The sequence below is a fragment of the Pieris napi genome, chromosome 1 (genome assembly GCF_905475465.1).
Source record: "Pieris napi chromosome 1, ilPieNapi1.2, whole genome shotgun sequence".
Lineage (NCBI taxonomy): Eukaryota > Metazoa > Arthropoda > Insecta > Lepidoptera > Pieridae > Pieris > Pieris napi.
Window position 1 is genome coordinate 5,413,657 of NC_062234.1, and position 27,321 is coordinate 5,440,977.

Consider the following 27,321-nt stretch of genomic DNA (forward strand, 5'->3'; position numbering starts at 1 on the left):
CTATATTTATAAAACCACAAAAGAATACCTTTAGTAGGTTGAAACCTACCTACATACAAAACAGACATAAAATTTTTAACCACAGACTATTTTTACAAATGTTATGTTTAAATTTATAAAATAGACACAGAAATGGTTTCTATTAATTAACTGTAATTAAAGATTATAAGTTGGGTAGTTCAGTGATAAAAACACAATTGACACTGTGTCACCATACGCTCCCCGATCAAGCAAGGAGCAAACATATTTACATTGTTTTTGTTTTACTTCATCATTTATGTAAGTAACTTCAAATCATTTTTTAATACATACAGGCTACGTTTAGTGATCATAGACTCAGAGTCCATCACAAGATGTCAATTAAAAATTCTAGGCTAAGAATATTCATAAAGGCTCAGTACACTCCTGAAAACGCCAACATAATCTAATAAATATGAATAATAAACACAAATTATACATTGAAATTTATTTTAAACATTTTGGCTTATCCAGTCGACGTAGTTGGAAACTTTCATATTAATTGCGGGTACATCAGGATTACTGCAGTCACGTTCTACGTCATCCCATACATGAACGCCAACGAAGACACCATTATGATAGATCGGACCGCCAGTGTCACCTTGACACTGTCTGCGACCGACCTCAGTGTTTGTGCAAATCATACTCTGGCTTACGTTTAAGCCAGTCCTCCGTTTGTAGACTTCACCACATTTTTCCCAATTAGTGGTGCGAACCACAACCTCACGTAACTGTTCGGAGCCACGTCCTGGATAGGTCTGAAAAAATAAAAAATATTTTATTGTTTTTTTTCAAAGTCAAATGTTTAATTGTCACAATAAATAATATTGTTCTTCTTTTATTAGAGGCATTTACTATGTAACGACACGAGCAGATAAATGTATATATTATAATATAGAAATTTATCTGCTATAATGTAACATATATATATATATTATCATTTCGGATTACGCCTGCATACATGTACGCTTTTCCTCAAAATAGTAACAAATATTTATACCCAATTAAGGACCCTTGAGCCCGAATTACGTAAAGCTTTAAATTAATCAATAAAGCTTTTTATAAATTAGAGGAATACTTAAATGATCCTAATCCTTGGGATAGATTTGCTCCAGTTCAAACAATTTGTATGACAATACTTGGCGATTAAAAAGAGTGGCGGAAAGTTTCTTGCCAGTTCTTCTTACCCGCTCTACGCCCTTGACTTGCGAACTGGTAGTAAATGTAAATTTACAATTAATTTAACTTGACAATTCATAAGTGTACTTGTTTACCTACATGAATAAAGATATTTTGATTTTGAGTTTGAGTTTGAGTTTAAAACAATTTGACTAAAGACTTCCATTTCTTTAGTATTTTGACTTACCACTTGGTCGTATATTCCCCAGCCCACAGCAACAACGGCCTGATTCTCATACACGATATAGCTCTTGCCAGCAATGTATGCGCGCTGGACATTCTCATTGTACTCAATAGCAGTGGCTAATCGAATAATAGCTATGTCATTGTCTCTAGTGCACATATTATAGTCTGGGTGTAGAAATAATCTGCTGGCGGTATGTATGACACCACCACTGGATAAAAAGCTGGAGCCCACGCGAACTCGCCATGTTGTTACTGGAATAAATTCTCTGAAAACAATTTGAATTTCAAAACACGTAATAACTCATGAAAAATTCTTCTTCGTTATAATTATATTTGCTATGAAACAAAAGGTTTCATCACAAGGTTAACCGTCACTAACGGTTAATATCCACATATATCAGTTACATAGTGATTACACATATTAAAATATATTCCTATATTATGATTTTTCTAAAAATTCATAGACAGTCCAACATCTTTTTCTTAATAAACACTTCGTAAAAAATGTAAATAAATATAGTTTGTCTTTTTGAATTACCTTACGCAGGCTGCAGCCGTGACAACAGATCTTACGTTAACAATGACTGCACTACATTTGTGCCAGTGATGGTTTAAATTCTGGTTGTAATCAAGAAGTACGGCAGCAGATGGATGTTTGTCTATAGTGGTCTCGGTACCGCCTACTATTCTAGGCTTTCGTTCCTTTCCTGAAAATAAATGAGATTTTTTTAACTATGCTAGGTTAGCATTAGATTGAACATAGCTGTGTTCTTACAACATTACAGCATTATAATATTCTGATCCCTTAGTAGGTGTTTGTTATTAAAAACATTTCAATGTACAGGTTAGCGGTTTCCAACCCAAGACAACTTTTTCCTTGACAAGCATTTCAAATACATTTCAATACATTTCTTTTTTTTGACGTTCATAAGTGTGTTACCTACGTAATACGTATATATGATTAAATTTTTTTTGACTTGACTTTGACTCCTGGATTGAATGTAGTTCGATCCACTAAAATGTAGTCTGTTGACTAACTGCATTATAAAAAGTGTATATTTTTCAAATGTATCAATTTTACCTGACGGCAAACGTAAGCCGCAGCTAGAAGCCAAGGAACTTACAACACAGAGACTCAAAAAGACGCTAAGGATTCGCATATTTACTTCGCACTATTTAAAAAAGTATATACTACCGCTTATATCATATATAACGGATAAGCCTTCAAGATATAATAATCTCTTAAAGTCGAATTAAGGCGAGATAACAGAAATTTTAATTCATTTATTTTTATGTATATGATAATTTGCTATTTACAAATGCCCGGAAGATCAATTATTTATTTATACGTTCTAAAACAACGTGTATTGCATAATTAAACAAGAAAATATGACATCACAAATGTTTCACACATCAATTATATTAAAATATAAGCAAAAATGAAAAAAAAATAACTAAAACTAAATAGAAACTTTAACTTTATTGAGAGCATGATAAACAAAGTTAGGGTTAGTTGTAAGATTGTTGTAAAATATATCAATATTTTCATCAATATTATTTTAGTAATTAAGTTGTAAGAGCGAGTTAGCCTATTCTTTGGACCATTAAAAGTAGCAGATAATCGAGCCTTAGATTATATTATTATGTTTTATTAATAATTGATTGCGGCTTTGCTCGTCAGTAATGTTATAAGTTTAACTTGGACTTTCCAAACAACCATTAATCTCGTAAGTTACAAAGAGAGGGTGGTATTTCCAAAACCCCCGAGCTAAAATATCAAGCTTTTATCCATGTAGTGGATATCACCTTACTTTGGTGAAGATCTTAAATTCTATTCCTGGCGAAACTATAATGGATTTAGATATATGCTATTGGAAAAAAAAGGGTGCGTGTACTTATGTACGCGCTTAAGAAGTTATACTTCTTTGGCTTTCTTTATTTTTTTTAAATATTAAATAATTAATAATAAATATTTAACGTTAATAATTTATTTATTAATATTAATCATAATTGTTTATTATTTTATTATATTATTCTTTCAATTTAATAACTAGGTATGTTTCATAACCTTTTAACTAAGTCTTTTAACAAGAGGTCTTTGTGAAAATCTCCTTTATTTGTTTAAAAGGTACTACAAAGGTCATTATGGCCATTCAAAATACTTGGCATAGCTGCTAACTTCACGCATATTGTATTTCTTTTTACTTGTAGATTGTCTTATTCCCATCTCGCTCGTGCACGCTCGGCGCCCGGCTGGTTTAAAAAGAATTCATTAGTGGGCAACTTCACACTGATAATTTTGTGTCACGGTGCGCGCGCATCATCAATAAAACAGATATAGTAGCGCGTCCGTCCTATGTCCTACTGGACAGTTACAGGATTTCAAACCTATGCGACCTAAGTCTCCGTTGATCAGTCAAAACAATATTTTTTTATGTATAGATACAAAATAATAGGTATTAATTATAATTAAGTCAGTTTATCGATACGATAAAGCAGAATTTAATTAAGCATTTGTAGAAATCCAAATGCTTTGATTGTTACACCAAAACCGATTGTTTAAGGAGCATAGGCAATGAAATAGATACTAGAGTTTGATGGCATTGGCTAATTAATTATTTAAAATAAAAGTCATAAAACACCTGAACTTCTATCTCTTTGTCTAAATGTAAAATAAAAAACGAAATGCACCACGCTAAAAAATTTAGAGGTTAATAATATTATGATCATAATAAAATTTGACTCATTTTATTACTTGATCCTTTACATTATATGAATGCATTTCGAAAATAAGTGTACTTTTATTTTTAAATAACAAAGTAATGTAATATCTTCAGTAGTTCCTAGCTTTTCGGTTATGCTTATACAATACTTTCTATAGCTTGCTTTATACTTTTCTTTACATTAACACATAAAGATAAAAATACTCTTATTGATTGAATAATTTATTCCGAGAAATTCCATGTTATAGTTTACATTAAAAAAATTACAAAGACTTTCGTTGCTAACTATATTTACAAGGTAACTAGGCATTAGCCCTTAACCAATCTTCATAAGCTGAAACGAGAGTATTAACCGCAGGGAATCGAGCGTCTGCGCAAGGTGAAGGTCCCCAAGAACATACACCAACAATTGCATTATTATGATAAACAGGGCTTCCCGAGTCGCCGAAACATGTATTTTTTCCTCCAACGTCTAAAAGGCCCATACAAAACATGTTTTCTCCTAAGTGCTGGCCATTTTCATTATAGCGCTGCGCACATATGTTCCAGTTGATTGAGTATACTTGGACTTCTCTTAACTGCTCAGCTCCTTCGCCGGTAGTCTATAACAAATTACTTATATAAAATTATGTTATAAAGTAATATTTGCAAATTAATGTGCTATGACATTATTTTTGCTATGAGTTTTAATTATTACGCTTACTAATATTACTATAAAATACTCTCTCAAGTCTCTACTAGCTAAAGAACGAAGTAACATATGGATAATGAGGATAAAACATTGGACCGCTTTAAGATTTTTATACAAAGATTTGACGCAAAATTTTCTTCAGTTTTAATACTGAGTGAAACTCATGTATACAAGAGCTAATTGCACTTACACATTTTGATATATTCATTGTTATTGTTATTTTAATATTGGTATGTCTGTTACATTATCTTACCAAATTCATCATACCCCATCCAATTGCCCATATAGGTTGATTATCTCCTAAATAATAATTCCTTCCTGCAACCGCACCGGGTGCTACGTTTTCATTGAATTCAAATGAAGTTTTCGAACGAAGGATACCAATGTCATTAACTACAGTTCGTGATATGTATTCAGAATGTATTATCACTTTCGCAACGTCATGAACGACACCACCCGAGTTTTTAAAAGCAGACCCTACGCGCATCTTCCGGTAATATAAGGGCACAATGTCTCTAAAAACATAAATTATGGAGTAGGTACTATTACAAAAAAAAATACACATTATATTATAATAACTTTTTAATAAGTTTACCTACCAACCTATAATAATTATTATATCGTCGGGGCTATCGTATATGCTGGGTAAACTACGCATAATAATCGACTAAGGTGGAAAGTGTCATGCTATAACTGTAATATTTTATTTGTTATAACTTGCGCTTATACTTACGTTAAGCAATGAGCCGCTGTCAAAACAGATCTACTATTGATAATGGCGCCGCCACACATCTGATAGTGAACATTAGCAAAGCAGTCATATCCCATCAGAGCTACGGCGGATGGATACCGATCAATAGTCGTCACATCACCGCCGATTATTCTGCTATATCTGGACTCGTTTTGCGTTGTGGGGTTTGCTACAAATTAAACCTAATTTAGTTTGACATTAACCCTAATGACAAATCAATTAATTCACACTGACGACTATATTTTTATCAATGAGACCGCACTACGTATAAAATTGTCTGCTATCGATATCAATGTACCTGTGGCCAAAGCTAAAACTAAACATAACCCAATAATTCCACGCATTTTTCACTCTTAATAAACGAACAAAAGAAATGGTGGCGTTTTATAAAGTATCGGAATCGATAATTATTTATTAATCTTCGAAAATTTATCTGTATTTATAAACAGCTGTCAAAGTATTAAATATACATTAATTTAAATTTATAACATTTATACAAATGCTGATAAATTTACTGATTGTCTGAGTGAATTAGGACATTATTATTAAACTCTATCGTCTGCAAAAGTCGATTGGAGTTTTTTTTTGTTATCGATTCTTATATCATTTTGTGTTATATACTTATTATATATTATGAAGCTTATTCGATAATGCATAAAATATAAAAATAATACATGTCTAAACATTTTAATTGCTATTCCGTCATTCATGATGGTTTATTTGTCTGTTATTTTAATTAGAAATGTAATAATGCCGGCCTAACTACCTGGAATAATAAGTTGCTGTAGTATACTGACAACTTGAAATAACAGTAAGTAAGCACGGTTCTACGTACACATGCAATTCCCATTTGGCAAATTAATACTAATATTATTATTAATCTTTTCAGAATTATCAGTATTTAACTTACATACGTGACAGCTCTGATTTGACGCATTTTATATTATATAAATGTATTTCGAAATGCCAGTGTATTATTAGTATTCTGTAATGTTTGTCAATCCAGTTTATCTTTAGGTCAACCTATTTACCCAGCGTAATCCCTGTCAACACGTCTATTCGAAGTGTCAACTTAACAAGGTACCTTTGCTCTATGAAAGCGTCACAATTGTGTTGGATTAATTAGAGAAACCGACTAATCTAATTGCAAAGCTTGCTTTATATTTCTAGTTTATTAAATTGAAGAGCTTCTTAAAACATTTAAAGAAAAACATGTTTATAGAGAGGAAATTATTCTTTACGATTAAACTATGTTTTAAAATGTGGTTCGACCATAATACTAGGTACCCTATCAACATTTTTCATGAATTTATGATTATGAAATGCTATTCACCCAACTGGGGATGGTAGTGGTAAAGTATGATATGGACTTTGTTTTAGTGAATCAATACAAGTAAAACCGCTTATTCAGTAAAATATTATGACTGATCTAGATATTATTTCTTAAGATCTAATTGGCAACCTTAAATATTATCAGTTTTTAAGGTTGCCAACAAGATGTAGTCTAGATCTAGTCATAAGCATGTTTCTCAACGCCCTAACAAGGTCAAAATATAACCCATATAAGATAAAGAAAGTTGGCAAACATCCATTTTCTAAACGCAATATCGTAAAATAGTTTTATTTCTGTATTGGATGAAACACAATGAAGCGCAATATACTTTGTTTAATAAGAACCTATTTGACTAACTCAATAAGATAATATAAATTATTGTAACAAAAGTATATGAGTCACATAAAATAGTATATACTGAAAAAAAAACTTTCAGTAGGTTCAAGCGTTAAACCAGCATTATGGCGGCAAGTCATGTAAACATGCCGAATTATTCGTTATTATTTATATAAAATGAGTTATGTAACCTAACCTTAGACAAAAGTCCCCGGACACTATGGCAAGGCAGTAGACAAAAAAAACTCTACCTTAGTTAATTTACATATATATTTAGGTTAAGAATAAAAGCGATTACATACCAAATATTAAAGATTAGTTTAACGCCTACTTGTATACAATAAATTCTACGAATTCTACGGTTCTAATCAATAACCTCATTAGTTTTTCGTACATCCAAAAATTATAACTATACATTCTTGTTCCCATGAATGTAAAATATGGCAACATCGTGATCAGATGGGTCACTTAGTTTTAAGAGTACCTAAAGTTAATTTTATATTAGCCGTAAGTTCTTGTTTTGAACTATTTATGACAATTGACATAGCTTTTGACTGACTTGACTAAGTGTTTCAATTACTTGAACAAACCTCCATCAACCACCGCAACTTAATTCACGTTATCTATTATATTTATATATATATATATATATATATATATATATATATATAATTCTTCTGTGAGTGTGTATGTCACTGAACTTCTCTCAAACGACTGGACCGATTTTGATGAAATTTTTTGTGTGTGTTCAAGGGGATCTGGGAATGGTTTAGATTCAAATCAGCCCGCCAGATGGCGCTGCAGTCGGTACTTTCATACTTTGCTTTACTAATTGCTTGAAATATCATGCAGGACAACGTCTGTCGGGTCCACTAGTCTATATATATATAAATGAAACCCGTTTTCCGTTGTCACGACATAACATGAAAACGGCTTGACCGATTTGGCCAATTTTTTTTATATAATATTCTTTGAAGTACGAGGATGGTTCTTACGGAGAGAAAAATTAAAAAATTGAGTGAAAACGTCTAAAAACAACACTTTTCTATATTCCCATACAAAATATTCGTAATAATACTTAAAAGTCAATTTGAACTTTAATACCATAGCATAAAGTTCAAGTGTTAGTGGAGGGGTTCCGGGAAGGTAAATTTTTATTTTTTGACATAATGTATTTGTTGTCTTATCAATTTTCTTTTTTTTATCTTACTTAAGAGCTAGACCGTTGTCCCGAATAGCAGAATAAGTATTTTAAACAAATAAAGAATCGACTGTTAGGCGGTACGATGTTCGCCAGGCCAGCTAGTATAATATATATTTTCAACCCAAGCCAAGATCGAGATTTACCTACATCCTCCTGTCCCTTTTGAACTTTGATCGAGGTTTTGCCTTATATTTACGAGGGAAAACGTAAGACCATTATCACCGGTAGCCATACAGCTCTTGATTAAATATTGTTTCCAATTTTGGGTGATATCAATCCAGGCACGTTCACATTTGCATACAATATTGCACAGCTATGATTTATGGCGAATACCAATTCATTATAAAATTATTACATGTCAATAAAGTTTATTGATGCGTGTCAATCTATAAAAGTAACCAGTATCATAATTTTAAAACATATTTTACTTTTCTAAGTATGTCTCTTATTTAACAATATTGTATGTTATATGTTTTTATTTATTTCCTATTTATAACTAAAACGATAGAACTACACATTTCTACCAATACCGATAATTCTATAATTTAAAATACAATTGATAAAAAATTATATACCTACATCTTATAACTAATAATGCGTCTTTATAGCGTTGCGTAGTTATGATATATAATGCTATATAAGTCTCCTGTATCGATAGTACTAGTCTGTAAGCTTATAAATAAGTAATTTTTTTTATTGGACAATTCACACCAATTGACCTAGTCCCATGCTAAGCTGGTGAAGCTTGAGTTATGGGTACTATGCAACGGATATACATACATATTATAGATAGATAGACATATAAATATATATTTAAACACCTAAAACCACAAGCACAACACCAAATGCTCATCACATCGATGTTTGTCTCAGCCGGGGATCGAACCCATGGATTCGCAGTCAGGGGTACTAACCACTAGACCAATGAGCCGTCGTATAGTTTTATTGCAGCAATTGTTGCGTGTAAATTAGTCATAGTTATAAAATATAAATACCAAACCTATATAGTCTCTAGATAAGGAGTTGATTGAACTACGACTTTGTTTACAATTCACAATAACTCATAAATATTATTTGTTTACATTTTTACGGGATTAATAGAAATATCCTTATTATTTAAATTATTGTTAAATGTTTAGTGCATTTGTATGAATTTTAAGATATCAAAGTGATGTGTTTTACCCGGTTCATTTAATTTACCTCCGCGCTCTGGACATATTTAGAACGATTCCCGTTGATACAGTTATTTCGGGTTGATGAGCACACAATAATTATTAGACAGACAAACGTGTATTAGTCTCATTAAGGTTTGTTTTATATAAACAACAACTTCACTTTGGGCAAATAGTCCTATTTTACTTTATAGAAAATAATATCCCTAATTTAAGCCTGTTTTTGCAAAAATCTTTACGTTGCGTTAAAGTGAACAATGCCCTTTCTAAAGTAACATTAAGGCATTGTGGCTCAGAAACAATTGTCTTAACAATCTTGTTTTTACGATTGTTGTGATCTTAATATCTCTTTTCTTTTAATATTAATATTTTTAATATTATAAACAATAAGTTAATTTGATGGTATGTCAAGCTGAATTATCTAAATATAGTTAAACAGGCCGCACCGCCAGTCGCCACTTTTTTTATAAAACGGATAGAAGATTAATGTGGAAAGTGCTAGTATAAAAAACCTACAAGGTTTGGATTTTATTTTGCATTATGAAAGTCACGCATACAACTCGTGTATAAAATAGCATACACAAACAAAGTAAAAATATCTTTTTATACAAACGCTAATTTAATACATTATTGACATACCTTGTTGATTCGATTGCTGTTCAGAACCGTGGTCAGGGTAAGATTCGTTGGTTTTGCTTAAATGTAAAGCTAAGCTAAGACAATATTATAAACAAACAATTTTTCTGGGGTACGTTCTTTGAACTTACGTGTGATACGATTGACATGTAAAGTAATGATCGAATATTCTATTACATACATCACTATTTATTAATAATAATAATTAAGTGAAATGGACCTAAGAGTAAGTTCACAGTCTGAAATAACAAGCGTCTCTAACGATAAAGTTATTTCTGATAATATTGTACTTGTGCAGTTAAATAGTGACGGCTCTGTGGCTCAGTGTTTTTGTGTTAAAAATTTAATAAATATTCGAAACTGATGAATCATATTGGACAGAAAGAATATTTTCCGATTCGAAATGGAGGTATGGAAATATTAAATATATTTACAAAAATTAATTGCTAGTATAACGCATTAACAGATCATTATTTATAATAATATTATGTATCAAAGTTTGGTATTCACGGGTCACCAGAGGATAGTGCCCGGCTCGTAAGAAGGCTTACATGGGTACTTAGGTGAAATACGAAGATAGAGTTTAGAATCCTAAAAATACATACTTACTAAGCAGTCCTCAATCGATGTATAAGCTTATGAGAATATGGAAAGCTTAAAAAATATTTGATGGGTTCAGTGGACAGGAAAAAATAAATGAATGGCCTGATATATGGTCACAAGTAGTCTACAATTTCATGTAGAAAATAATACGGAAATATGTAAATTCGTTTTGCATTTGTTTTACATTATTTTATTTTAACAAATTATAAATAAAAACTCAAACCAAAGGTACTAAACTTGAATATACTCGTAAATAATATAAATATATTTTACAAGCACTTTTACATAATTATAATTCTATTATTCTACAATGAATGATATCATAACAAGCCATCAATGAGATCATCTTAACCGTTTGTTAACTTCTTTATATTCTCAGTTATCAGTCACATGTCGATAGATAAAGGATAACCTAGTTTAACCTGTATATATATGATTGTTAAAAATGTCACGAACAGTAAAGTTTTGTTACTATATATGTGAAAATGCGACTGTTATCAGGACAAGATAAAGATGGCGGTGCATCTGAAGCTATGCTTGTGAGAGGTCAGTCACTTGTTTTAGTACTCAAATCTACCATATAAAAATAAGTCGGGTTTTCCTTCCTGACGCTATAACTCCAGAACGCACGAACCGATTTCCACGGTTTTGCCTACGGAGGGTTATAGCAAAGAAAATTCAGGAAAAATTTGAACAGATAAGCGGGATCACCAAACGAAATTTTACATAAAACGAAGCTATCTGGTGGCGAAACGGAGTTCGCCAGGTTTGCTAGTTTATATTTAAAATATTATTCACAGTATACGCGAGCAACCTCATAAAACACACATCGAATTTACATAGACAAAGCTATTTCCATCATTGTAAAAATATTTTGTTCATTCAAAATTAATTGTAAAAAGATTATTTCATGTCCGATTATTCAAAAAAATTACGAACTTTAAGTACTTTTAAGTCAAATAATGAATTTACATCCCATATTAAGATCAACTACTTACAACGCTTACTACTTAAGTTAAATTGCTTGAGAACAAATTGCGCTATTTCCCTCATCAAAATGTGTAATTTGTATACGTTTGAAAAAAGAAATACCCAACTAATTTTCTAGAATTATCTTCTCAATATTCTAGAAAATTATGGAAATTGCAAAATAACTTTATGCAAAGTTTCAATTAATTTTATGCAACTTCTGACTACACTACTATTTAGCTACTGTTAAGAACTAATTTGACTTTAATGTTAAAACTCTGTGACTGACGTTATCGACAGTGACAGGCTGACAGTGAATCCATTGCTCCGCAAGTATTCAACAAACATTATTTTTTATTAGAATTAGTTATACCATTAGTTACAGAATACTTATTTATAATTGTATTATTCGTGATGAGTTTCTTATTTCGATTAAAATAATATTTCCTACTTTAATGCTAATTCAAAACGTCGTAAATCGTAAATAGCTAACTTAGGCTAAAAGCCCTAGTTATAAAAAGATCCCGCAGTGAAGAGGGTTAATGATCAACTTAACCCTGCAGCAAATAAATACCCTGTTTGTTCCTTGGAGCGTTAATAAACATAATTTATAGTGAATAAATAAATAGTTATGTAAAGGGTTAGATTACTGAACTAATTGATCTAATTTACCCTAAACAAAACATTACAGGGGTGAGAATGTAGGAAAAATGGATTGTATCACGTGTTGAGCTAACAATACTAAAGCACGAACGATGCGTAAATTCGAATATATATTGTAATAGAAATGTAACTATTGAAATATGTTTCAATGGAAAACTTAAGACCGTGCTCCGTCGACGTATTTGGAACTAAATCGCATCGTACGAATAGAATACTTATTGTAAACTATACAAATTGTACAGAAAGTCAATTACATCGAGCTGTCAATACTAAGAAAATGGCCTGTGTTGACGAATCACTTGACGAAATGCGTAATTATATTCTTTCGTTTTAAATTGTTGAACGGTAAGCGCATTTTGTCTTCAATAAGAAAGTGTTAACAGATACTGTCCACGTTTTTTAAGATATATAATTAGTCACGATCGCTAACTACGCAATGCACCAAATCCTATTACAAATAACCACGGTTTCATAACATCCAATGATGATGAGAAAAAGCATTAGCCATAGCTATCCCGACATCAATGTTTTACCGCGCGATCTCAAGGTTGCCAGATCAACGCAATAAGAGCACAGCGGATATTAAGATAACTATATCGAAATATTCCTTAGCACGGAAGAAACAATATTATTGTCTCGGAATCAAATCGGGTTCACGCATATGTGTGTGTGTGTTTGTAGCTTTAGCTGTCATACCCTATGGAATGCCGGGACTATGTTCATATTTTTAATAAGTATACATATATGTATAATTATAAAAAGAACCCTTTCTAGCAACGTCGTTTTTTTTCATTTCTATATATGCAATAAAATGAACATTCGTTCACGGAATTTCGTTAAAAATTCATACAAATTTACGCTTTTTCGGCTTTATTTGTATTTTATGTTGAACCAGAATTGTATTCCTTTACGCCTCTAATAAAACCACGGGCATACATATTACTATTAACATATTTTCTTAGAATGTGGCAGAGTAATACGTTGCGATATTTTTACATCACGCCAGACTAAGGGAGAAAGTGAATCAACGCAATTTATGAAAAAGTGAAGTGATCATTTCCTATTACTTATGAAGGGGAATGGGGTAGCGTATTATCAAATAATACATAGTAGAAGTTCACGGAGGATCAATATCTGTATTTATACAATGTTTTAAAATTTTATTGACTATTTTTTGCGTCATTATAATAAAAGTCAAAATCATGTATTCATTTAGGTAACACAATTTTCAGTTATCAAAGTCAAAAAAGATATATATATTAAATGCTTCTAATTTCACATTTACTGTCAGTTCTCAAATCAAGTGCGTAGAACTGAAGAGAAGAACTGGCAATAAACTCTCCGCCACTCTTTTTAATCGCCAAGTTTTTTTGTTTTACACAATGTTTGTAAGGAGCTGCAACCATTACACCATGTGGTACCTAATGTGCAGTCCGTACAACCCTAGGTTCTTAGTTCCAGACAAAATTATATTTGCTTGAGGACCTTAGGCACGGATCTTTTAAGTACGCATAAAAAAATATTGATGAAACGGACGGAATGTGGAAATTATAATAAGGTTAATTAACTAAGAAAAAAATATGGATAATGGACCCATGCATTTTTCTTAGAGATATAAAGATCAACCCTGTAATTTTAAATTAAACCGGTAATTGAAAAGAATCTTCATAAAAGGCGTCTATTCATAAGTAGCTACAAAATTGTATGCCGGGGAAATCATTGATGCATAAATTGAGGGACATTTTTCGCGACCTTATTACCAAGCTGACGTAGGCGCCTCAACAGGCCACATCTACCCAAAGGTAGGTCGGTGCTTGGCCTATATTTTATCTCTTTCTATCGTGAAAACTGCGCAATCCCTTGTCTCTTTCCCGCGTGACGTCATCATGCAAACCCCCTGGACGTAGTAAGTATGCGTTCCGGTTATCATTGCTTTGGTTGAATCGCGTTATGAAAATAACTGGGAAAAAATAGACCAATTGATACGGTAAAGTATAATATTTCCTCCGTTTGAAAGGCAATATAATCTTATAATCTCTTAGGAATAGTTTGCGATAGTAAATTTTCATTATTTAATAATAGTTTAAGTTACACGTTACCTTAGTCAGACCTTGTAGGGTACTGTTATGAATCTTTGCAAAATTTCAAATATTAACATGTGTCATCATATTTTGGATTTTGTTACTTTATTAATAAAAACGTATTTTCCATGAGAAACTTTTATTTTAAATTTAGCTCAATTAGCAACCATGCTACAATGGCGTCTGTCTCAAAACTCACAAACTTTAGCGCGAAAATAATTAGAGAGCTAAGCAAATTTTTGAGCTTTCTATTTTGCCTTTTTATTTTTGGTTTAACTTATTTTGTCCAACACTCCACACATTATACATTTCATATTTAACTATCTGCACTAATGATGAGGACAGATTTCTACATTATCCCTGATAAACATAGATTAAAGAATATTAAAAGAAAAAGGTATGAACCCCTTACGTATGAAGGTATATAAAGTTCGATAATGTAACTTAAGATGAGAAATAATACTAATAAAAATCCTTATATAGCGTACGGTGCGGCAACTATTGACAAAAGACCAAAGTGATGTATTATAGAAGAAGTCAATATCTATCTTCAAAACATTTATTTAACAACATAAAGATCGAGCCGGGACAGAAAGCTAAATATGAAAGATATTTTTTGATAATGTTGTTGTTTATTCGCAGTATATCAACCATATATTAGAATTTAGCGAAATAAATAATTGTCAAATAAACTTTCAAATAAAATAAACGTTTACTCTCTTCCCATAGAGTTCGTTAAGCCTTATCTATTTCCTTTTTTAAATTCAATTCTTTCATTATGTAGGTGTCATATTATTTCGTTTTATATACGGGTCAAAATGTTGTGTTTATGAAGCCGTTTTATATTGTATGGTAATATAATTTCTGATTTTCAGTAAAATATTCGAATAATTATACAAAAACTAGCAAACTCGGCGAACTCCGTTTCGCCACCAGATGGCTTCGTTTTATGTAACATTTCGTTTGGTGATCCCGCTTTTCTGTTTAATTTTTCCTGAATTTTCTTGCTATAAACCTCACGGAGCCCGAGACCTTTCCAACGAATGCAAAACCGTGGACATCGGTTCGTGCGTTCTGGAGTTATAGCGTCAGGAAGGAAAACCCGACTTAATTTTATATAGTACAAATATGCTATGAGAACAATAATATAATGAAAATAATAGATTGCTTGAAAATGAAAGTAAATAAAAAATAATCTGTGTATTTAAAAATAAAAAATAATCAAGTAGTAATAAAAAAAAATAATCTAAGTAAGCTAAATATGAAAGATATTTTTTGATAATGTTGTTGTTTATTCGCAGTATATCAACCATATATTAGAATTTAGCGAAATAAATAATTGTCAAATAAACTTTCAAATAAAATAAACGTTTACTCTCTTCCCATAGAGTTCGTTAAGCCTTATCTATTTCCTTTTTTAAATTCAATTCTTTCATTATGTAGGTGTCATATTATTTCGTTTTATATACGGGTCAAAATGTTGTGTTTATGAAGCCGTTTTATATTGTATGGTAATATAATTTCTGATTTTCAGTAAAATATTCGAATAATTATACAAAAACTAGCAAACTCGGCGAACTCCGTTTCGCCACCAGATGGCTTCGTTTTATGTAACATTTCGTTTGGTGATCCCGCTTTTCTGTTGAATTTTTTCCTGAATTTTGCTATAAACCTCACGGAGCCCGAGACCTTTCCAACGAATGCAAAACCGTGGACATCGGTTCGTGCGTTCTGGAGTTATAGCGTCAGGAAGGAAAACCCGACTTAATTTTATATAGTAGAAATATGCTATGAGAACAATAATATAATGAAAATAATAGATTGCTTGAAAATGAAAGTAAATAAAAAATAATCTGTGTATTTAAAAATAAAAAATAATCAAGTAGTAATAAAAAAAAAATAATCTAAGTAAGCAAATCCTTATAGGATTTGCCTACTTAATCACAAAACTTTAGCGTAGCTATTTCTAATAAATTCCAGGAAAGTTACCGTTGATCCCGCTTAATTCCTTATATCCCCCAAACTACCTCAAGAAGGTTTGCGTTAAGAAAATTAGTTCCTATAAGTAACATGATCTAATTCTAATTCTTATTAAAGGGTTTTATTTAATATGAAATTTATTTTCAAAAAGCGTTTGCCAAACGGGCATTACAATGAAATCTTACAACTAGAAACAAACAAAAATAACAATATAAGTACACCAATAACGAAGGCCATAGCCGTAGGTTTAAAAAAACAAATGTTTAAACTAATTTAATTAAAATAAAAATTACAATTAATATTACGGCTCAACATTCAACGGTTACATTGACCGATGATGACAGAGGGTTCGGTTAAAGTTGGAGAGGTTAAATAGACCCTTACTTGGAATGACCCAGTGGAAAGAAGAAAGAGAGAACGCCCACCAGAAATCTGGGAAGAAGGAATAAAAAGGATAGCGGGGCAGCGGAGCTTGTGACGAAGAAGAGAGTGGAATAATTTGGAAGTGGCCGTCACTGCGTCGGAGTTCGAGTACTAGACCCTTTTTTTTTATTACTAGTGACCCACCGCGGCTTCGCACGGATGCAATGCTGATACTAAATTCAAAGTGCTATAGAGTATAGGGAGAACGACGGCCTCCAACGCGCTGCATCCAGCAATTTTTCAATCAACAATGTAATTAAGGTATTTAATTGGATAAGATTAATGCTGTATTGGTTAAAATCGCTTCGAAAACTAGCTATTATTTGTCGTAAAAAGTAAAGTACAAAAATATGTTATTGTGGGATATCCATAAGAGGCAGACATAATACCATCGCGGAGTTTTCTGTAGGCCTTTTCAATGTGTACAATACTTAGTACAATATTTTGATAAATCTCGTAGGGTTCGCAATGTAAGCGGAAAAAATGTAATTATTTACGATTTACGACACATTAGAAACCCAAAAATATCAGTATTTCTCCGTCCATATTTATTGGATTTTATTATACATATAAATAATCTTTCCTCTTCAATCACTCTATCTATTTAAAATCACCGCATCAAAATCCGTTGCGTAGTTTTAGAGATTTAAGCATACATAGGGTCAGAGAAAGTGACTTTGTTTTATACTATGTAGTGATTACGGGTCAACAATCCGATGTTAGATTTGAATGCAAAGATATAAAAAATGAGGTTCCATGGGGTAATATATGCTGACACCGTGCAGCAGCAGCACAGCAGATTTCATGATATTCGGCTACGTAACACATCGTTTAACAGGCAAACACAGCCATACTTACTTAAAAACTATCACTAACAGAATACCTAAAAAATATAAATATATTTACAAAGTAAGAAATAATAATAAAGTTTAGTTGCCTCTTCACAATATTGCATTTTACGAGTTTAAATGTTGCATGTATTGACCATCTTAGTCAGAGGCTGGTGCCTATAATAGGACTATAGAACACTGTGGTAACAGGTCACCAGCCAACAAAAATGATTATGATATAAGTTAATGCAAAATTTTAGAATTAGCTCTGCCGAATAGTGCGTAACAGAGGTGTAATGGGTCAATTTCAGTGGAAAGTTTAGATTAAAGTGAAGCTAAGGATACATTAGAGTATATACTTAGATTTTGTATTAATTATTTTTACACCCTCTTTGGGTATAAACGGCGAAAGAACTACTACTATTATAATGCAAATTAATTGTTAATGAAAAAACATACCCACCTCTCAGTATATCTTAAACAAAACAGAATCACTTATCAAATAATTATATATACATCAGATATAGAATATCCAAATAATTATATTGATTCCGAAGAAGCATATGCATTTTTGTTGGTAAATATGTTAATATATGATTGTCTATGAAGAATACTATTTTTCACTCATAGTGGTTGTGGCCTGCAACAAGGCAGTTGTCTTCAGGCCAGGGTCAGAAGCCAAAATATTATATGATCGGCTTTCGTTAAACAAATTTATGTGGAAATCGTCACGAGGCCGAGCACAAAATCATGCTAATATTTCCTATACTAATTTATATTCCGATAGCAGGTCACGCCTGCCGCAAAACACTTTTGTCAAGGGCATGGAGCAACTCAATCAGAGGCGTTAAACGATTTATCTATGTAAATTTTACGTTAATTTTGATTAACCACTGTATATTCTATTAGCCATTTACTCAATCATTACAAAATATTGTAACAATTGTTGGTAAATTACATTAAGAAATTTCATAGACATAGAGATAAAAAAGTTAAGTAGAAACTTGTTACCATTACAGTTTTACAAATTTGAAAAACAAGTGTAGTGACATAATATTACATAATCATTTCCCAAGTAGTTTAAATTATGTTATAGTAAGTTCTCTAATATTAGATATCAATGTGATAATTCAGGCTAGTAGTCCTATTTCATGAATGAAGGATGCCAAATAGTAGTAATTCCGAATACTAATGTATGGAGGAATACCCGAATGTCGAATCGGAAGGACAAGTTAAATTGGTTCAAGAACGTTTCCAACCTTAGAGAAGGCAAAGGAAGCTCAACAGATAGAAATACTTGATATTTGTAAAACTAATAGTAATATCAAAATTTATTAAAATCGTTTAAATACTCAATTAGCATACAGCTGTATAAAAGTAATTTTGTAAACAAATAAATCTACTAAAAAAATCGGTTGTCTGTAAAGTCGGTTTACTGACGATAGTTGAACGTGACAACGTCACGAATCGCTCACTCAAGTAGGAGAGAGACAGATGTCGAACGCTGAAGAGCGCGGAGTCCGATTGTGCCTCTCTGTCGCTTCGCGCTCTCGCTTGCACTTCAAGCCTTAAATGGAACGCCGCATGAGTCATGTTTTTTCGTGCGTGCAGCCGGCTCTATCGAATTATAAGACGTTGTCACGTCAAAAATCTAATGAGTTATGTCTAATCAATAAATTCATCAACCTAGACCTGAGGTATCTAATTATAAAAATAAATACGAGTAAGGTGCATGACAGATGTTGCCGTTTGTGTCGAAGTAAACGAAGCAACGATCATTAAAAGAGGATACCGGCCAGAAATGCAGGATGCAGTGTCTTGAATTTCTGTATTTGTCCGGTATTTGAATTAATAAAAACGTTCTATTTAGCAAATGTCTAAAGCTGGCCATAGACGGACCGCATGTTGCAGTCAAGACCGACCGCTCAGGAACTGCTCGAGCGGTCCGTGTATTGCGGATATGAATTTAGTATGGAAACTGCAGATTGCCGTGCGGCGACCGCTCAGAGCAGTCGGCATCGGCTGCAATATGCGGTCCGTCTATGGCCAGCGTAAGAAAAACAATTTTCCTTGTTGTGTTACTGCAATTATGCGTCACTCGTCTCCGCATCGTTCACTCGTTCGTATCTTTATTCTTTCATCTACGCGTTTAAATACACATTTCTTTAAGCATCCGTGTTCAATATTGAAATAAATCTATTTTTGTTCCCGATTGTAGAACCTAAATCGCAATCAAATGAAATCTACGCTACGAAAGATTTGACGGTCCTCTAAAAATACCAGTAATTGCAATTATTTTCGATATCCTACATTCTGCTGTAAATAACAAATTACAGGTAATTTCTTACTCTGAAACTTTTAGTTTAATTTGACATCACTGTTTTCTAATTATGCAAGTTTCATACAAAAATACTTGTTTTAAATTAAAGTGCTGAAATTAAAATTATCGCAGTAATTTAAAAACTGTATCAACTGTGTTACTACGGTGTAGTAAACGTATAGTGTGTACGGAAGGACGACAGTTTTAAACTCAAAATAAAAACTTGGAAGTATATTAAGGTCTACAACTCAAAATTAAATATGAAACTATCTTATTCTGATGCGAGACTTGCCTTAAGAGATATTTCATTATAAAACACTTAACTATAACTTAAGGACTATTTTAAGTCCTTTGTATTTTATAAAGTACCCAGTGCAGAGGTTTCACAAAAGATCCCAAATAATGGTTTTGCTGAGAGCATACCCCAGTCTCAATAGGACAATTATTTCAGAACAAGTTGAGCGCTTTGAGATTTTCTAATGACCCTTTAGTCGGGAAAATTTCGAAAATTGCTGATATTAATTGTCAAACAGCCTGCGAAATCATAACGAGGTTCTATATTTCTAATTTAATTCGTTAAAATTGTGTGTACTCGTACTCACCATATATTATAAGACTTACGAGTTTTTTTGAAGGACGGTCATTAACTTTCTATCGTTCTATATTCAAAAATTATTTCCAATCCAGATTTTTTGCGATCATTCGAGAATCTGCATTTCAATAGAACAATCCCTGTCTTGAAATCCTTGTAAAAAAGGAAAATGCCAGCTACAGGTATTTAAGATACATCGACCTAAAAATACTGCGGCATAGAATGTAAAAGATCAACGCACAACTGATACATTGCGTTCGTACAGTGCGAAAGATTTCGTTTTTTACTTTTTGAAAACGAATCGAGCAAAGCTAGAATGTGTCACTCGATTATCGCTTTCAATGGGACTATAGGTTTTCAAAAAGTTAAATGGCGGACGAATGTGGACATTTATCCACGACATTAGCGGCCTTCACACGTGCAGTTCGGAATGGCATTTCTGGAACTGCGCACCAATCTGCAGATAAATCTGTGCAGACTAGACCGCGCGCAGATCTGTGCTTCTACTTTACGCTTAAATTGTAATAACAGTTTGAACTGCGGTTCAAACTGTCTATTTCGCTTTCCTGCAGATAAAACTGTACGTATAAATGCTTTTCGAGAGTTTAGATCGCAGTATGGAATGGCGCGTGGAATGTCGACCAATTTTAAAAGTTTTCTTTCAGTTTTAACCGGTACAGTAGAAATGGATACACGTCTAGTGATCGCGTTAGCTGGTTTCGTGGTTGGTTTTAATAATCTAAAAAGGAGACGTGTATGGGTTAAGAAATATAGACGAAAATTTGGACATTTACCCATGTTAAAAGAAATACGAGAAAACTATCCAGAAGATTTTAAAAATTACCTAAGGATGGACGGCGATAATTTTGATTGCTTATTGGAACTTATCCGTCACAGAATTACTAAGCAAGATACAGTTATGAGAAAATGCATAACACCAGAAGAACGTCTTTCCGCAACATTAAGATATCTGGCAACTGGACGTTCATTTGAAGATTTAAATTACGGTTTGTATAAGCCGACTTATTTTTAACTTGCCATAAACATGGATGTTCCCGATATTTATAAAACCTGTCACTGCTTCCACGCTCCAAACTGCCATTTTGAAATAATTGTCATCCACACGAGGTACCCGCATACAACTGTACAAACGTTCGAACACACCAATGCGCCGCATCGAACTGTCAAACCACCACGCGCTTGTCGCGTCTACACGGACGGATTGGACGGCAGATCGGAATGGCGCGGGCTGTTTCCTACGGTTCGAACTGTACGTGTGAAGGCCGCTATTATGTGGTATCAAATTAACTAGATTGACTTTGACATATTAAATTTATTAGCATTGTGAGTGATTGTTTCAAGATTTGGCGTGAACCAATTAATGTTATGTATTTCTACATGTAGTTAAATTTATTTATTTAAGAAAAACCTATCTTCGGGTTCTTAAAGTAGATAAGTATGTATTGTATGTATTGGAACCTATTATCTTTCATGTATGGTCGTATCATGAAAGGTCTTTATCAACATTTAAATAACTGAAAATATTCAATTTCACAAACGATCGATTCTATTATTAAAATAAATATTACCTCTCCAACGATATTTTATTAGGAATTGTATACGAATCGGTGGAAATAAAATTTGCCAATACTGCTATGCTGTAGATAACGTATAATTATGTTACATCCTTTTAAACCACACGGTAAAATCAGAATAACATTAAAGGGCAGTTTTATTTTCTGTAATTGTCAATCATCTCAATATAATGAAAATAAAGTGTTGCTCATTTTGAAGTGAAAACTTCTTAAGGGGCGTTGTTCACTTTTTTTGGAATGAGTAAAAAAGGTTAAACTCGCGTCAGGACACGTACCTGATCTAAAATTCGTAAGACGGATGGAGAGTAGACAGCTGGCAAGGCGTATTGAATGTAATATAAATTGTCATGTTTGTGTACGATAGCGCAATAATTAAATATTGTATTCTACCACATAAATGACAGTACTTTTATACTGATAAATTTAATTCATCAAAATTTAATTCATCAAAATTTAATTCAGCAATTCGTGCAAAATTATTCCTTAACCATTCTAAAATATCAAAAATGCGTTAATATTCAAGTTTTCATTTCTGCCGGCACTCCCGGATTGCAACTCGTCTTTTTCTTATTGGTGTCTGACTTGGCTGATCTCATACTATACTTATATTTTTCACTTATCATAATCGTGACAAAACACCGCTTCAGTTGTTTAAGAACTGTATAGGTCCTATGCGAAAACTAAGCTTTAATACAATTATTTGTAGAGCCATTTGATACAATTTCATTCCACTGAACCAAAAAAACGTTGGTGTCGAATCAAAACATATTTGCATACAAAGACTATGTAATAGGGTTCAGTTTTATATGCTATACAACATTAATAGCAATTAATAACACATTCATAAGTGTACTCGAACACGAGCTGCGTGGTAAACCTCGTATCAAAAGTTAGTTATCATGGCAACTGATCTTGTCATCGAACTAGCGACCACTTATTCCGCCCTACTATTTCTAGAGCTATCTTGCATTGAGTGTATATTTTTCTTTTTAATTAATAAATAAACTAGAGCAATCTACTTTAACTTCTTCTATTTAACACAATTATAAGTTTTATATGGAAAATATATTTAATTTGGCATAAGTCATCATATGAAACAGTCAATAAAATTAATAAATTTAACGTATATACCAATGCCTCTATATTACACGACTATATAAGCAATATTATTACACGACGTGGTCAGCAAAAGACTTCTAAAATAAGTAGAAACTGTTTGCTTTATTTATTTACTCTTCTTTAAAAAACAAAATTCAATAATAAATTTATAGGCTAAGTGCAACGGGTGGCAATATTGCATATAAGCCATGCTTTCAACAAAGAGAAGTGGGAACAAAAAAAATCATAAGAATAACAATATTATAAATATATTATTAAAACTTCAAGTTTATATAAGTTATAATAGTTTTTGTAACGTGTAGTACTCGCGTAATGGAAATAAAAGATTGTATATATGTAAGTAGTGATATTTTTTGTTATACGGTATAACCATTACGAAACATTCGTTAGTTATTTCAATACAAGCAACCGCAGTGGTGAATAAAGATTTACGTCCAGAAATACTTTTATCTACCTATTCTAGGAGTGATTTTGAAAACAACTCCTTAAGAAGTGCTTAAGCGGTATCTTATGTCAGTCGGTATGTAACCAGCAGCTGAAAATGCCCTCTAAGACTCAACACTCGGCAAACTTTAAAAACCCCACACTCATATAAATTCATCTCTTTTTTATAAGTGACTCTATCTAATCTCGCAGAAACACGCTAAGGAGTGGCTGCTCGTGTGGTTAGTGTTGGTTTTTATAGCAGCACGTAAATTCAAATCCTCTATGATCATTGATAGAGGCAATTCATCTCAGTTTTCTGTTGCGGTGTTAATCTACTTACCAGGCGTTTAAAAGGGTATCTGACGATATAATCGTTTGAATATATTTTTAATTACTTACCAAAGAAAATTTAGCTTTTCAACTGTTCCAAGTCATCTTTACAATTACAAGGATTTTCAAACATAACAGCCTTGCGGTTGCATTTATTCGACACTCAGGGAGCTAAGTTCATCGAAGAGATTAACTTTTCTGATACTACCACTTAATCTCGTTAGTCCTACGAGATGACGTCATGTTACGCTTCGGGATTAATCTCGAAAAATGGCACGAGATCCCGATCCCGGAATTGCATTCCCTAGTTATACCATACGTGAGAATCAAGACAACTTCAAATTTTGATTATTAAGCCCTTATTTATAAAGGATAATAATTAATGTAATTATGACATTATTTTTTCTATTGAACGTTCTGATTTTTGGCCAAACGAAGACCTAAATCTCTAGTGTTATATATTTATTTACATAGATATTCCATTATTAATTATCTTTACATTGTAATAATCGCGGTGATGTTTCATCAAAATTTCTCATTGCATAGCTCGCTAAATTCAAGTTCAAATATTAACACAAGCGTTGGTGACAAGTCAGCATGGCGTAATTTCCTTTGTTGTGGCAAAAGACTTGTAATCTTCATGCCTCCATTAGGTTTTATTAAGAATTTGTCCCAATTCAATATACAATCGTATCTCATACAACAAATGAATATTAAATTGTTATATTATATTAGGTTATTATTAAAATGTTCTATATAATTACTGAATTTCTAAACCAACCCTGTTCTCAATTTGTTTCGGGCGGCCTAAAAGTCTGATGCATGTCTGAACATACGTAAAAAAAGATAAAGAAAAATCAGCGCAGAAATTAATTGTGTCTGCCCTATGTATTTCGCCTTTCGTTTAAGAGACATAACATTAAACATTGAATTTCAAAATAACATGATTTACTATATTTATTTTATTTATATTATTTTACATTTACTCTCCAGGCGAAGAAGGCCCACTTATTTACGATTCAATACCCACAAGTTCTTAATGTTATTATGAATCATAAATGTAGTAAAAATTTTTTATAAAAAATAAATCGATAAATCAATGGCGCTACAAACTCGTTAGGCCTTGGCCTCAGATTTCTGAATCTGTTTCATGATCATTTTTAACTATAATAGGCAAGTAGGTGATCAGCCTCCAGTGCCTGACACATGCCGTCGACTTTTTGGGTCTAAGACATGTCGGTTTCCTCACAATGTTTTCCTTCACCGTTCGAGAAAATGTTGCGCACATAGAAAGAAATTCCATTGGTGCACAGCGGGGGATCGAACCTATGACCTCAGGCATGAGAGTCACACGCTGAAGCCACTTGGCCAACACTGCTCAAATCTTTTTTATAGTGAACTAATATTTTTTTAGTTCTAGTTATATTAATAATTTTATATTAAATAATTGGTTGATATCAACGTCAATATCAAATAATATAAAGATAGGATCTATCTATGGAAGATACTTTATATATTCGATGTCTAATAGTTTGACAATTGTTTAATACAAATTTACGCACACAAGAATGTAAAAATTTTGAAATCAAATTTAAAATTATCGTTCAAAATTTTACAAAACAAAATAACCTTTACACACTCTTTCTCATTTATCTCTTTTTTTTAAACATAAAAGCTTACAAAACAGATGGCGCGTTCCGTTTGATTATTATTATTTATTTATTTATAAGTTCTAAAACAACGTGTATGCATAAAATTATACAAGAAAATATGACATCACAAATTTTATACACATACTATATGTTTGTAGAGAGAGCCACCGACAGCTCAGACTGGCAAGTAGCTCACAAAATAATCACTAATGAAAAAGTAACGTGGGCAATCAACTCCTTCCTTCCATTCAAAGCGGCTGGTTTGGACGGCATCTTCCCAGGCCTACTAAGATGGAGTGGGAACTTAATAGTAGACTATCTTGTCTCTGTCTTCCGAGCCTGTATAGCCCACCGATACATACCCTTGAAATGGAGAGAAGTAAAAATCATATTCATCCCAAAACCAGGTAAAGAGGACTATACCCAAGCGAAGTCCTTCAGGCCTATTAGCCTTACTTCATTTTTCTTAAAAACGATGGAGAGGCTAGGAGACCTGGAGATACGCAGCTGGGTATCGCTATCCAAATTCCTACACCCTAATCAACATGCCTACAGTTCGGGCAAATCAACGGACTCATCACTCCACAGCGTCGTGTCTCGCATTGGCAACTCCCTGAAGTTAAAGCAGTCAACCCTTGGTGCATTCATTGACATCGAAGGTGCTTTTGACAAAACAAACTTCACGAGTATAACCAGAGCACTAAGGTCATGTGGAGTACCATCAACCCTTATAGAATGGGTAAACAACATGCTAAAACAACGAGCTATACAGTTCACGGTAAACTCCACAACACGAGGCATTGTCAGCAGAGGATGTCCGCAGGGAGGTGTTCTATCGCCGCTACTGTGGAACCTTGTGGTTAATGAACTAATCACAAAACTCAACGCTGACAATCTCTTCACTGTGGGATATGCTGATGACATAGCAATCTTGATATCTGGGAACTTTGAAAGCACCTTATGTGACCTCATGAGACGAGCTTTCAAAGTGATTGAGAGATGGTGCAATGAGCACGAGTTATCTGTCAACCCATCAAAAACAGAACTAATACTTTTTACCAACCGAAGAGTTCTTGGACCGTACAAACTTCCGAAACTCTTCAACACTGAACTCATTCTCAAGAATGAAATCAAGTACCTAGGTGTGATTTTGGACAGTAAACTGCTCTGGAACAAACATCTAGAACACAAACTAAACAAAGCAACGATCGCCTTTTATCAATGCAAAAAGATGCTAGGCGTGAAATGGGGCCTATCGCCTAAGATAACATTATGGATATACACTGCCATAATTAGGCCAATGCTTGCCTATGGAGCCCTTGTTTGGTGGCCCAGAACAGAACTTCAAACGGCAATTACCAAACTCGGACGCTTCCAGAGGCTTGCTTTGTCCGCTGCTAGCGGTTGCATGAAAACAACACCAACCGCAGCAATGGAGATGGCCCTGCAGATCTTACCCCTGGACCTACACATACAGCAGGAGGCAGCCCTGGCTGCTATCAGGCTTAT

The 27,321-nt window shown here is 32.9% G+C and overlaps 3 protein-coding genes across 11 annotated transcripts in view; 1 reads left to right on the plus strand and 2 right to left on the minus strand.

Moving 5' to 3' along the window:
• The window catches only part of LOC125052500 (solute carrier family 12 member 4), a 178,655-nt gene that overhangs the window by 117,903 nt on the left and 33,431 nt on the right, over positions 1–27,321 (plus strand). Inside the window, exons 1-2 of one of the 7 annotated variants that reach the window (XM_047653413.1) lie at positions 10,524–10,638; positions 11,334–11,378. The exons of 5 other annotated variants lie outside the window; for them this stretch is intronic. In XM_047653413.1, the coding sequence (XP_047509369.1) occupies positions 10,593–10,638; positions 11,334–11,378 (91 nt within the window). In that variant the 5' untranslated portion in view covers positions 10,524–10,592. Of the gene's footprint in view, positions 1–10,509; positions 10,639–11,333; positions 11,379–27,321 lie in introns of those variants that run through there. One more of the 7 variants, XM_047653458.1, reaches the window with a different exon arrangement.
• Positions 452–2,587, minus strand: LOC125052585 (trypsin CFT-1-like). The gene is made up of 4 exons (XM_047653515.1): positions 2,465–2,587; positions 1,922–2,090; positions 1,385–1,649; positions 452–776 (listed from the first exon to the last, which is right to left on the minus strand). Exons 1-4 carry the CDS (start codon positions 2,541–2,543, stop codon positions 471–473), a joined length of 819 nt encoding a protein of 272 aa, XP_047509471.1. The 5' UTR covers positions 2,544–2,587; the 3' UTR covers positions 452–470.
• Positions 4,116–10,482, minus strand: LOC125052592 (trypsin CFT-1-like). 3 transcript variants are annotated; one of them, XM_047653525.1, is made up of 4 exons: positions 10,361–10,482; positions 5,531–5,717; positions 5,051–5,312; positions 4,116–4,708 (listed from the first exon to the last, which is right to left on the minus strand). In XM_047653525.1, the coding sequence occupies exons 1-4, from the start codon at positions 10,410–10,412 to the stop codon at positions 4,409–4,411; spliced, it is 801 nt and encodes a 266-aa protein (XP_047509481.1). In that variant the 5' UTR covers positions 10,413–10,482; the 3' UTR covers positions 4,116–4,408. The 3 variants fall into 3 exon arrangements, with proteins under 3 accessions (XP_047509481.1, XP_047509498.1, XP_047509489.1); XM_047653542.1 differs by lacking the exon at positions 10,361–10,482 and adding an exon at positions 10,233–10,354; XM_047653533.1 differs by lacking the exon at positions 10,361–10,482 and adding an exon at positions 5,847–6,095.